The sequence below is a fragment of the Bos grunniens genome, chromosome 11 (genome assembly GCF_055505025.1).
Source record: "Bos grunniens cultivar Pamir isolate PY7600 chromosome 11, Bosgru_T2T1.0, whole genome shotgun sequence".
Classification (NCBI taxonomy): domain Eukaryota; kingdom Metazoa; phylum Chordata; class Mammalia; order Artiodactyla; family Bovidae; genus Bos; species Bos grunniens.
In genome coordinates this window covers 6,379,423-6,392,993 of record NC_141175.1, presented here as the reverse complement: position 1 = coordinate 6,392,993, position 13,571 = coordinate 6,379,423, and the positions used below count along the sequence as shown (strand labels likewise).

At 45.0% G+C, this 13,571-nt stretch overlaps 1 protein-coding gene across 3 annotated transcripts in view; it reads left to right on the top strand.

Moving 5' to 3' along the window:
* Positions 1–13,571, top strand: part of NUP214 (nucleoporin 214) — a 90,135-nt gene that overhangs the window by 49,237 nt on the left and 27,327 nt on the right. For all 3 annotated transcript variants that reach the window (XM_086324506.1, XM_086324505.1, XM_086324507.1), the window contains exons 26-30: positions 653–731; positions 3,524–3,611; positions 5,762–5,823; positions 8,507–10,321; positions 12,082–12,152. In XM_086324506.1, the coding sequence (XP_086180632.1) occupies positions 653–731; positions 3,524–3,611; positions 5,762–5,823; positions 8,507–10,321; positions 12,082–12,152 (2,115 nt within the window). The remainder of the gene's footprint in view (positions 1–652; positions 732–3,523; positions 3,612–5,761; positions 5,824–8,506; positions 10,322–12,081; positions 12,153–13,571) is intronic.

The window sequence follows — 13,571 nt, the reverse complement described above, 5'->3', positions numbered from 1 at the left end:
AGACATGGCCGTCTCCTCCGTAGTTTGCCCTGACTTAACATGGCGCTTCAGCAGTTCTCAGACGTGGCCGTCTCCTCCGTAGTTTGCCCTGACTTAACATGGTGCTTCAGCAGTTCTCAGACGTGGCCGTCTCCTCCGTAGTTTGCCCTGACTTAACATGGCACTTCAGCAGTTGGCACTGGTCTTTCTCCTGGAGCTTCCCATCTTCACCTTGGAGGACACGTGGCGAGGCACAAATCGTAACAAACGAGAAAAAGAACATTGACTGGAGATGGAGAAGTTGGGCAGTCCGGCTTCTTAAGCTTACTATGAGTTTTGTTGAGAGCCAGGATGTATTTCATTCATTTACTTCTTCCTTCATTTGTGTTTCAAACACGCTGATGCCTTTCATGTGCTGAGCAGTGCGTTAGGCGCTGCGGACGGAACTGCAGGCTCGGCAAGCAGGACCCTGTATTCTTGTGCTTGTGGAGTATCCCCGTCTCTGAAGTGATATTACATTTAAACATACTGACCTAAATTGAAACTGAAGAACAAAACTTAACTAAATAGAAGTGTTTGTGCTTGCTTATTTTAAATTATGTTATCATTTCACATGTTCCTTTATTCCAGAGACTGTTTTGTAGGTCACATAAATGTTTTCCTCCTATTACAGGGATCGCTGATAAATGCCCTAAAGCCATCTGGGCCCCCACCAGCATCCAGTCAGTTGTCATCTGGTGATAAAGCTTCAGGTCAGTTTGCACTTTTGTTTTAGTGAAAATAAAAGGTGAAAGATGTTTTCCACAGAAGAATTTAATTGTTCTAGATCACAAAGGCAGTTAATGTGAAATAAAGTAAAGACATATTTGAAAAGCCTCAGGGGATGTAGAATCTCCAGAAAGTGCCCTTTGGCAGCCCTGTAGACTTCTGAAATAGGAGAGCAGTAGGAGAAAGCCTGCCTTTAAACGTTTTTCCTAAAAGAAGCACCTGCCTTGTTGGATATCGAAGTTTTGAGAGAAGTGGATCCAAACATTGAACTCTTATTTCTTCTACTAAAGGGAAAGAAAAACTCTCTGGGTTTTTAAGGACAATTCAAAAGCCAGTAAAATATAGAAAGTAAAATGGATCCGTTACAATATAAATGGAGAGCCTCCCTGGTGGTTCAGATAGTAAAGAATCCACCTGCAATACGGAGACCTGGATTCGATCCCTGGGTTGGGAATATCCCCTGAAGGAGGGCATGGCAACCCACTCCAGTATTCTTGCCTGGAGAATCCCATGGACAGAGGAGCCTGGTGGGCTACAGTCCATGGGGTCACAAAGAGTGGGACATGACTGAGTGACTAAGCATAGTACACGATAAGAGGATATAATCCAGTATTGAAAGACTGTAGCTTCACATGCTTCCAACACTCAGGCCTCTTCACTGAAATTAGCCTTTACAGTCACCATAAAGTGCTCTGAGCAGGCATCCTTGCTGGCCTGAGCCCACCTCATGCAGAAGCGTGCTTGTGCATCCAGCCTAGCTTAATGTAGGCCTCTTCTGTTGGCTCCTGTCAGAGCCCACTTCACTTGGCGTGTGTCACTTTTTGCTTCAGGGCTCTTGTGCCACCCACAGCCCAGCATTCTCCCTGTGCTCTGAACTCCAGCTTTTATTTTGATTCTTGCTCTCAAGTGGGTCTTTAAGCTAATAAATTCTGTCAGAGATGCTGAACTTCACATGAGTAGTCTGCCTACCATAATCTCTACATAGTCATGCTATCATCCCAACTTCCTCTGTAGTCAGAAGCTTTCTCATTGCATATTGGGTTTATCCTCAGTAAATATTCCTTACACTCAGAAGAAAATCATTGTGTAGCCAATGCTGTATTCTAGAATTCAGACTAATGCACAGTTTTTATCATATAAGCCTTCCATGAGAAGGCCGTATGTAGCACTTCTCGACTAGGAGCTAAAACTTTAACTTAGAAGCGAAATTTTAGTGCAGTTGTCAAAGACTTTTGAATCATTTAAGATTCAAATTAAGAAGTTTGTTTCTATTTCTGGCTAATATTTTAGAAGAAAGTTTGAAAGATTATATATCCTAACCTCTTTCAAGGATTTTATTGGAGAGTTTTTTGTCACTCTTGAAATTAAGAATCAAGAACATCTCAGGGGCAGTTAGCATGACTTGGAAAGAAATTTCTAAGATTCGTCATTCAATGATGATTGTGAAACATTCGCTCTCATTGCTAGATGTCCTTCTGTTTCTACTTGCCAGAAACAGACTTTTTTTGAGCAGGAAAATTTCCCTGAAAAACACTATTTAAGAGTTTGCAAAAACTTCTAACAGCAACAAAAAGTCATCTCTGAAACCTCTATAGAATAATTCCCGTATTAATTAATAATGGAAATACCTTCATTGTTTTCCTGATTTTAAAACTGTTACAGGACCACAAAAAGTCTATGGTGTGGAACTATATAATGTAGAAAATGTGTAAGTTCCCTATTCCAGAGATAACAGCCCTCAAAGAATTGATGTGTATCTGTTGGTTTCTTTAAACAAAGATAGCCATATCCTGTATATACTGATCTGTAATCTGTCCCCTCTCCTCCCTCCCCCCAGGAAAATATCATGTTTATCTTTTCAGATCTGGTACAAGTCTGCCTCTCTCATTTTAATCCATTCGCTGTACAGTTGTACCCTGTTAAGTTTTTACCAATACTCTGCTGATAGTTCAGATTGTTCTTAACTTTTCAAAATTATAAGTGAGGCTACATTAGACATCCTTGTACACATCACATTGTGCTATAGTAGTGTTTTAGATAATTTTGCAAATCTTTACTCCATACTTATATAAAGAGAAGATGCTTTTTCGTATTGTTTGGGTTGGTTTGATTTGGGCTTCTCAAATATCATTCCCCCAGCCCCCTTCTCCTTTTAGAAAGAGAGGGAAAGGTGGGGGAGAGAGTGTGGGTAATGCCCCAGCCTGTTAGCAAGCAGCCACAGTACACCAGATGTGGGGAAGATGACGGATTACACTTTAACTCTCCACATTTCTCTGTGTGACAGCAGTCGAGTTACCTCTGTAATAAAAAACAAAGAAGCAGACCTGTGATTAACTAATAGTAATACAAGAAGTCTCTGGAAAATACAGAGATGCGGCAAGAAAGCCAATAGCCGTGAAGTTGCTACTCAGAGATATTTCACATGACCTGTTTCCCCTTGGAGTTTCTTTTCCTTTGATATATATCACATTTCAGTATTTGCAAAATCTACTTTTAAAGCCTTAGATTTGAACTGCACTCCAGTTACTTTGAGGTCTTTCCTGGAAAGGTAAAGTGGCATGCCTTGGTTTGAAATTGACAGTGATGGAGCCAGAGAGCCCATTCAGAGACCGTGAGCACGGCTGAGTCCTCACTCGCCCCTTGACTGCCGACCTACAGGAAGCACGTGACCTGGGGCTGCACTTTGCACGGCACTACGCATTCAGTGCCGCAGAGAATTAAACTAAAATGGTGTTTGGTTTTTTGTAATGCTCTTATTTTTTTCCCCTAATTCCAGGACCAGTGGCAACCAAGATAGAAACAGCTGTGACTTCTACCCCGTCTACTGTTGGGCAGTTCAGCAAGCCTTTCTCATTTTCATCAGGGTCAGTTGTGAACTTAAGTTTTGTGGCAGATCACCAGCATCCTTATAGATTGCTTCTCAAATCTTATAGTCAGTGGGTATACTTATATGAAGCCAGAGTTCTTATCTCCACAATGACACATTTAATGATAGTGGGAGTAGCTTAGTGTCCTAATATAAATCTGTTTCCCCTTTTCCGTTCAATTCTATATGTGTGTTCTTACTGACTTGTTTGTTTTGTTGTTTAGGATAAGGCTTGTTTGGGTAGTGGGTCTGTGGTTGCTCTAGTTTATCACACAGATCTTTTCATTCTGACACCATCTGGCAGCTGGGTGAGACCTTGGATTGGCTTCGCTGCCCTGAGGGGTCATGTTGTACTAGACTGCTGAGCAATCAAAACAGTGGCCATTTAAGAATTTGGGTTTTATATAGATGTGCGGAAGTCCATTTCTGTTTCATTTTTTTAAAAGTGATGATGTCTGTACTTGTCAAATTGAGTTACTTTTAAAAACAAAAGGGTCTTCTAACCCTCAGTCCAAAGGAAGTTCTTATTAACGTTGGAGGGGGTGTACCTTTTCACTATGCTGTGAACACTCATCATGAAACCGGTGAGAGTTGGCAGAGCCTCTCTCTGCTTGGGGTGGAGTTAGTCTCTGTGTGGCTGAGATAAATACTCATCCAAAGATTGTTTTCACCGTGAAGGGTTGCACATTCAGTTCCGTTAGAAAAGCCTCAAGCTCTTCCAGTTTATGCTTTGTAACTGGAATCACACTAACCACAGTCTCTTTTCCCTGCTGTGAGTTTGTTTCTTGAACACCCTTCTGCCTAACACATTACGAGAAAGGAGGGTGTTTGAATAGAATTTCAAGGGGGACATTATATATATTTTCCTGTAAATCATTATGTTTTCTACTCCCCAAAGGTAGTTTGGAGCACAATTTTAGAGAGTAGGTCAGTTCCAGGAGCTATTGCATCTTTTAATTAATCTTTACTTCTGTGAACCTGATAATCTTCTTCCCGTCTTTAAAATAACCTGCAGAGGTTTGGGTCATGGGTCAGTTGCTTACCTCTGTTACATCAAATTTCTTTACCAGAGTTGAGACAAAGAAAGAGATTTGTTTTCTTTTTTTTTTAAGGTGAAAAAATATTTAACACATCTTAGGTGGTCTTGGACCATTTGATGAAGCCAGTGACGAATTTAAAAAAAGAAACCTAACTCTACTCTTTACTGTTACTCTGTTTGATATGCTTGGCCCCTTCTGTTTTAAAGCTTTTTATCAGGTTGGCCAAAAAGTTCATTTGGGGTTTTCCATAACATCTTACAGAAACACCCAAATGAACTTTTTGACCAATCCAATAGTTTTTAATTTGCTATTTGAACTTTTCTCAGAATGAGTACTCCATTCTGGCTTAACTGGTGCTGGGTTTTCTTCTTTGGCTGTAGTGTCTTCACTCACAGTGTGAAGAAAATGTACAGAAAGAGAGGAGAGGATGAAAAGAGTCGGAAAGGTTTTTGAGGGACGTTTCCTGGCAGCCTAATGGTTAGGGTACAGCTACAGCGCTTTCATTTCTGTGGGCTGGGTGCGGTGTGGGTCAGGGAAGTGAGATCCCACAAGCCACTTGGTGCAACCAAAATTTTTTTTTTAAAGTTTTTGAACCAAATTTCCCAGCCAAGGACTAAGCGTTTTATCCGAACAGCAGAGACGGTGGCTTCCATTTCATACTGTCTGTTGTCTCCCCCAGTGGCATGTGCTGTCCTGATGTGCTCCCTGGGTGGGTCATAGGCTCCTCCTCATCTAGCCCGTCCCGTCTCCCTCACTAGGCAAGACACCCGCTCTGGCCACCATCCCAAGGCACAGTCCTAGTGCTCCTTCACTTTCCTTGAAATAGGTCCCCACCCCCTCTACCATGGAAAGCCTGGATGTTCCGCCAAGGCCTCCTCACTTGCTGCTCCCCTCTCACCTCACGCACAAATCGCTTCCCCTCCCCACCACCCCAGCTTTGAGAGCTCTGCTCTGCTGCTTCAGAGTCAATGTGCTTGTTGATATTTATCTATGGATTGCAGGTCCCTGGAGAGTAGATTATGTGAATGAATTATAAAATGTACTGTTAAAAGGGCAATGTTGTGCCTTAAGTCTGTTCATTTTTAACTTCTTTTCTTCCACCCCCTAGGACTGGCTTTAATTTTGGGATAGTCACACCAACACCGTCTTCTAACTTCACTGCCACACAAGGTACAGTCTCTGCAGAGTCGCCTCACTTTGGTGTTTCCCTCTAAACAAGTGCAGGTTTGAGGGGGGCAGGTTGGTTGACATTTTACTTGCTGCCGCATCTTGCTTAAAGTATCTGCAGTGAACTTGGTGTTGATATTATGCATTAGAAATAGGCTAGATTTTAGAAACTAGGGAATGACTTTTGTCTTCATAGTTAAAAACTCAGAAAGGGTTTGCTTTGAGAAAGGCAAGGCTGTGCTTTAAATGTGAATGTTTACATGCAAATTAAAATTTCTTTCTCCATCTTTGTCTTATGGTATTTAAAATTATATCAATTTTTAATAATCATAATATGTAGTGAAACTATATGTAACTTTGTTCTGTATTTTCCCAGTTTCCTGTAAAGTGTTATCATACTTCCATAATTTAAAAAAAATTTTTAAATGAAGTCAAAATTGTATCAATTTGTAGGTTGAGATAGGCAATGGTAAAGAATCCACCTGCCAAGGCAGGAGAGACACAGAGATGCTGGTTCGATCCTTGGGTTGGGAAGATCCCTTGGAAGAGGAAATGGCAACCCACTCCAGTATTCTTGCCTGGGAAATTCCATTGACAGAGGAGCCTGGTGGGCTACAGTCCATGGAGTCCGACAGGACTGAGTGACTGAACACACACACAGTACTACAGAAATGAAAGACTAAACGCATCTTTTTTCCTTGATAACCTATCAGGAAGCACACTTGTCTCGTGCATGTCGGTGCATCTGCCAACATCTGTTGTTGCTGTTCAGTCACTGCGTCGCGTCTAACTCTTGCAGCCCCATGGACTGTAGCCCGCCAGACTCCTCCTGTCCATGGCATTTTCCGGGAGTTGGTTGCCATTTCCTTTTCCTGGGGATTTTCCCGACCTGGGGATCGAACCTGAGTCTCTTGCGTTGCAGGCAAATTCTTTACCACTGAGCCAGCTGGGAAGCTCAGACCGACATCTCCCAGCATGTTTTTAATGTTTAAAAGACTTTGAGGACCTATTAGAAACCAGATGTATTTTTTAAGTGCCTTCAAGTTCTCAGTTCAAAGTAAATGAGTTTACTTCTGTTTTAAAAAGAAAGCTTTTATTATAAGTGTTTATATTTTTTATTAAAGTAATATGTTCTAGAATCACACATTGTACCCTTAACCATTGCAGTTCTATTTCCTTTTGGGGTTTTTGCTTCTACCTTTTCATTTAACACAATCCTTGTGAGTTTTCCAATATTAATGAGTCTTGTTTAAATGTCTTGCGGATGTGCCATAATTTATTTAACCATCCCCCTCTTGGACGGTTCAGGCTTTTTCCAGGTTTTCCTATAATAAATAAGACAATGACCATCTTTCAACTTTTCCTTCAGCACCTATTTTTATGAGTGCTTTTCTTTGTGTCAGCCCAAGTGATGAACGTTTTTTGGTAAAAAAGGGATCTCTTAAAATCTGCTAGAGGGATATTCGGGAGCTGAAAGCATACCAGACATCCTAAACCCAGTCTTTGTGCGGCACTTAAAAGGTTGTTGATTTCATTCTATCTTTTCTGTCTGGAGCAGTGATTCCTAAACGGTTCTGCCCACTTAGATGTGGCAGAATACCGTTGAGGCCCACTCCTCTCCCCAGTCTCACTTTCTAAAAGAAAAACAGCTCAATGGTATAAAAAGATTGGCAAGAACAAAATAATTGTCAGAAATCCTAAATGAAATACATTAGGAATAAAACACAACAGAAATTCCATAACCATTGTCATTAATACCAGAACAGACAGCAATCCAAAATCACAAGCAACTCAGTACAACGCCAGTGACACAAAGCGGGGTTTCTGGAAGCTACCTGCAGATAGCAGGGCCTTTGCAGTGCTCCCAGGCGTTTGTGATAGCCAGACTTCTTAAAAGTCTGGCACTTGCAACAGACCAGTTTCCGTTTATAAATATCAAATTTTAGTCTTCTTTGTTGACCACTTTTTTGACCAGGCTTTGTGAGTACTTTACCTACATTTTATTTCATCTTTGCAACAACTCTATGAGGTGTGGCTATTATTATCTGTCTTCCAAATGGAGACACTGAAGCCCAGAGAAGTCAATTAACTTTTCCAGAGTGGCACAGCCAGCAAGTGGCAGAGCCCTCAGCCTCAGCCCCTCATGTCCTTGCCCAGCAGACCACAGTGCCACTGTGAGAGCACTCTGTGAGGAGAGCACTAGGAAGTAGCCCTTAATTGTAGGTAAGAAAGATGACCTGTGGCTTGACACTTTGTCCATAAAAGCAAAGGAAAAACTACCATATGGAATCAATTCCTTGTCTTGTCAAGAAGAGGTCCATAGGCTAGCATGTGCTGAGAATGTTATTCCTGAGACACACACGCGGGAGGAAATGTGCCTGAGGTCTTTTCGTTTCTCTTGTGGACAACTAGGTTAACTTCAGGTACTCTAGATATAGGTGTGTTTGTTGTGACTTAATGGTGATAAAAAGAACGTGCGTTCGTCTCACCTCAGTGAGACAACTCAGAGGTCATGTCCCCACGGAGAAGCACACATTCTGTCCCCGTCAAGGACGGTGCTGTCAGAACAGGCTGTCCTGATGAGGTCAAGTGAGGAGAGAGGCCCTGGCTTAGAGAAGTCAGTGAGGCTGTGATCGGTCATATTTTGTGACAGCCAACCCATCTCCTAATTTCTTTTTCTTGCCAGGGTCAGCACCCCCCACCAAAGAGTCAAGCCAGCTTGATGCGTTCTCCTTTGGCGGGGGAGGCAAGCCTTTCTATGAGACCGTTCCTGAAAGCTTACCTTCCACGGGGACGATGACATCAGGTAGCACGGGAGCAGCTGGTGCCACGCCAGGAGAGTCCGCCCCATCCAGCAGCAGACCTGCAGCCCCTTCTGGAATTTCTCTCTCCACCCCTGCTGGCAAGCTGGAGGCGCCACCGTCCAAGCTGGGTGAGCTGCTGTTCCCAAGCTCCCTGGCGGGAGAGACTCTGGGAAGTTTCTCAGGATTGCGGGTCGGCCAAGCAGACGAGCCCACCAAGCCAGCCAGCAAGGCGCCGTCCCCAGGCGTGACCAGTGCCGGTGCACAGCCCACCAAGACCCCTGCCGCCCCCTCCGGGTTCAGTTCTCCCAGCCCTGCGGCGCTGGGGAAGCCTGCAGAGCCCCCCGAGTCCACCTCTGCGGCGGCACCAACAGCAGCAGCCAGTCCCAGCCCCAGCAGCTCCTCAACGGGCGTCTTTGGCAACCTGCCACTCACCAGTGCAGGCTCCTCCGGGGCGATCAGTTTTGGGGGCCTGTTTTTCAGTGGTAGCAAGACCAGCTTTTCATTTGGAGGCCAACCAACGAGCAGCACAGCACCCTCCTCCACCCCGCAGTCCACCGCCACGCCCCTGCCCACGTCACTCCCCACCTTGCCGTTTGGCAGCCCCCTGAGCTCAGGGTCTGCCCCCACCCTGCCCACGGGCTCTGGTAAAAGCTCAGAAGCAGCCGCGTCATCAGCTCTGCCCGAGAAGCCAGGCAGTAATGAGGCCTCGGCATCAACTGCCTCCCTCCTGGGGCAGCAGCCACCAACCCCGCTTCCCCAGGCTCCGCTTCAAACTCCCGACTCTGGGAAGAAAGAGCCTGTTCTTACCCAGCCTGCCGTCAGCAGCCCTAGCACCGAAGCGGCCAGTACCAGTGTCCTGGTGTCTACGGCTGAGGCTGCTCCAGCAGCCCCTGGGGTCCCAGACGTCAAGACGGAACTGCCGTCCCCAGGCCCCACCGTCTCTGTGCCTGGGCCAGCCACCATCTCAGCACCTGGAGCCTCAAGCAGCATCCCTGTGGCCCCAGAAACATCCAGACCTGCCACCACCTCCAGTGCTGTTTGCAGTGCTGCTCCAGGCCCAGCCACGGAGACCCCGGTGTTTGGGATGGCCACTTATGACTCCTCTGTCTTCACTCAGCCTTCCGCTGCCAGTTCCAGCTCGGCTTTCAGCCAGCTCACCAGCCACACAGCCACCGCCCCTTCGGCGACCCCCATGTTTGGGCACGTGGCCGCCAGCACTGCCCCCAGCCTGTTTGGGCAGCAGACAGGCAGCATGGCCAGCACAGCGGCCGCCGCGCCACAGGTCAGCAGCTCAGGGTTTGGCAGCCCTGCCTTTGGCACCTCCACCCCAGGGGTCTTCGGACAGCCGGGCTTTGGGCAGGCCCCGGCCTTCGGGCAGTCGACCAGCAGCCCCACGAGCAGCTTTTCCTTCAGTCAGCCTGGGTTCAGCTCTGTGCCTGCTTTTGGTCAGTCCGTGTCCTCCACCCCTACGTCCACCAGCGGGAATGTCTTCGGAGCCTCTTCGAGCACCAGTAGCTCCAGCTCCTTCTCTTTTGGACAGTCATCTACAAACAACGGAGGTGGGCTCTTTGGCCAGAACAACCCTCCTGCTTTTGGTCAGAGTCCTGGCTTTGGGCAGGGAGGCTCCGTGTTTGGTGGCACCTCGGCCGCCACCACAACAGCATCATCCTCTGGCTTTAGCTTCTGTCAAGCTTCAGGTAAGAACTTACAGGAGATTTTTCCTTGGTTGTCCTCCGTATATGAAACATTTGCAACAAGTCTACATTGCTTTGGAAATGAAAAGGAAGTGAGGGAAAACAGAAGAGGTTCTGTAAAGTCTGTAAGAGGGCTTGGACACTGGCGGCCCTGGGCGTTTCTTTGGTCTAATCACTGTGGCTCCAGTCTTGCTTCTCCGCAAGTTCTCCACCAGAGTGCCAATTTCATGGGGGAGAAAAACAAGTTTAAAGTCATGGCAAGTAATGAATGATTCATGAGTATGAAATGTTAAATTTGGAAGGTGTTTTAGAGGTCATTATGTCCAAAACTGTCAAGCCTGGAGGTGACTGATCTAATGTCTTTCGGTGCCAGTGGTGGAACCAGACCCAGACTCCAGAGCTCCTCACCCTAGCCCTTTGTTTCATTGTCTTCTGACACCATCTTGCATCCTAGAAGAGCAGATAGTGACATTTGAAAAGTTGGGTTTTTTTTCTATTTTCAGTATAATTTTTTAAAAATCATTTAAGTTTTATAGTTTTTTCAAGTAAAACATAATCCTCACTATTGCATGTCCCATCTTAGCAGCTGCTTTTACTCCAAAAACCAATAGATGGGACACTCCCAGAATCTTTTCTAATCTTCCTTTCTCCATGGTTATCTTATGAAAGGCATTTCTTTAGCAGTCAGGCTCAGAGGGTGAGGGGGGAATCAAAGGTCATTGACTTCTTGGTGGGCAGGGTTACAAACAACTGCTAGTTCATTCCTTTGATGAGAATGTATTTGAAGCTGGCTCATAATTTATTAGAAAGGAAGTCTGTTCCTTCCTGTCTTCAATAACTATTTGCTGAACTCCCAGTATGTTCCACTACAATAAAGGATGCAAGACACAGTGATGCCCGAGAGTTTTGAGATCCACCTAGTGCCTTGTGCAGAGGCTGGTCAGCCTGCTTGAGTGATGGGAAGTGTGGCGGGTTGGTCTAAAGCACAGGCAGAGACAAGGCCTTGTGGGTCTTAAAAGAGAATAGGATATTTACCTATCTCTAGCGCATCTTTTGTTCTGCAGTCAAAACTTGAGAATCCTTGTCTGCAATCAAAACTATTTCAATACAACCGAGAACCTCTGAAAAACTCTTCCTTCCTGTGATAACTAGGAGGAAAGATGCCTGCACAGCCTCCTCCAGCTGTGATTGAGGCACTGAGACCTGCCTGAGCTCCCCTACCCAGGCCAGTAGCAGGAATTAAGACTGGAACTCTTGCTGTCTAGCTCCTTGTCTGGGGCTCTTCTGTTACAATATATAGTTCTGCCTGGTTTCCCAGGCCCCGTTCAACCCAGCACCTAGAAGGAAGATAAACAGCTCTGAAAGAATCTGGCGCTTGAGATTAGAGGAAACCAGAGAGTAGTCATACTCATGATATTAAGTCAGTCATTGGAAACACTTCTTAGCAGCTATGAGTCTAGGGAAAAGCTACTCAGAATCCTCAACCCCACCCCCTGGGGTTTGGTAGAGACAAGGATTCAGTCCCTGAGGCTTTGAGACTTTTTTTTTAACTGTTATAAAATTTCAACAGTGAAAAAAAAGGTTTCAAAACTATTTGCCCGTAATTTTCTCCATTTCCTTGGTAGGGAAACAGATTTTACTCTTGAAATGATTTATTCTGAGGTACTTTCACATACCTGAATGGCATTTAAAAACCAAAAAACAAAACTTTGATGTATAGAAGTTTCATTCGAATTAAACTTCTGTTTTCTTTTATTTTATAGGTTTTGGGTCTAGTAATACTGGTTCTTTGTTTGGTCAAGCAGCCAGTACCAGTGGAACAGTCTTTGGCCAGGTAATGTGGATATTTGCCTCTATTCGGGCCAACACAATCAGTCCCGTTTGCGTTGTGCCTGTATATAGGATGTAATGTGTTGTGTGTCCAGCAAACAACGCTGAGGTTCTCAAGCTCTGCCTTCCGTAGCTTCATTGGGGGCACAAAAGTCTCTGCTTCTGATTTGAGAGAATCATTCCAGTGTTGATCCTCGTTTGAAAGTCCTCTCGGAAAGTGTTTTAAAGCACATTGCCTGGTTTCTGTCAATCTTCTGCCTATTGTGACGTCAGGGATTGGCATCTATGGCCTGTAATCGAAATCTGCTCCTCGGCCCATTTTTTTTTTGAAGTGGTTGTTTAAACAATAATAAGAATATGCAACAGAAATTGTGTATGGCCCCTGTGCTAAGCAACATGTAGTCCAGGAGCTCCTTTTGGTGATTGTCTGGCTAGTGGTTATCTGTGTGCTGGGCCTGGTTTTTAGTGATGCACACACATAGACTTAAAATCATCAGTGCTTGAATAAGGCAAGTGCTGTCATTATCCCCATTTGACAGATGAGAACACTGAGAACCCAAAGGGGTTAAATTTACTGTTATAGAAGCCAGCTGCTTTTACTTTTGTTTGTTTGTAAATATTTGTTTATGTACTTGGTTGCTTCAGATCTTAGTTGTGGCATGCAGAATCTTTAGTTGCAGCACGCGGGACCTAGTTCCCTGACCAGGGATTGAACCTGGGCTCCCTGCATTGGACGTGCAGAGTCTTGGCCGCTGGACCACCAGGGAAGTCCCCAGTCCAGCTGCTTTTATTTATTTATTTGTAATTAATTATTTTGGTTTTGGTTGCACTGGGTCTCTGTTGCTGCTCTTGGGCTACTCTCTAGTTGCAGTGTGCAGGCTCCTCATGGCAATGGCTTCTCTTGTTGCGGAGCACAGGTTCTAGATACACAGGCTCAGTAGTTGTGGCGCAGGAGCTTAGTTGCCCCCCTGGCATGTGGAATCTTCCCAGACCAGGGATCGAACCTGTGTCCCCTGCATTGGCAGGCAGATGCTGCTTTTAGATCAAGGACCTTCACAAGGAGTCCTTCCGAAGAAAGGTGCTCTGACATATTGGAAATGACTGACTTTCTAAAGGTAGAATTGACGTTTGTGCAGAAGCTGGAGAAAGTGGTGGCCATGTTATATGCTTCTTCCAAGTCCTCAGTAGGAGATTTTCTTTTTCACCTTTCTCCTAAGAAGATGGGCTCTGCCCTAGTCAGTGATCTTTGACAGAAAGAAACAGAACTTTTGATTTTCAAGTTCCCCAGTGAAAACAGCTAAAAATGGCTAGATAAACCAAATAAACCATAGATTGGAAAGCACTTATAAGCTAACAAGGTATTTTACCACACCTTATTAGAGGCGAAATGGGAACTTGTAGAAGTGAGTGGCGCACAGAAGCC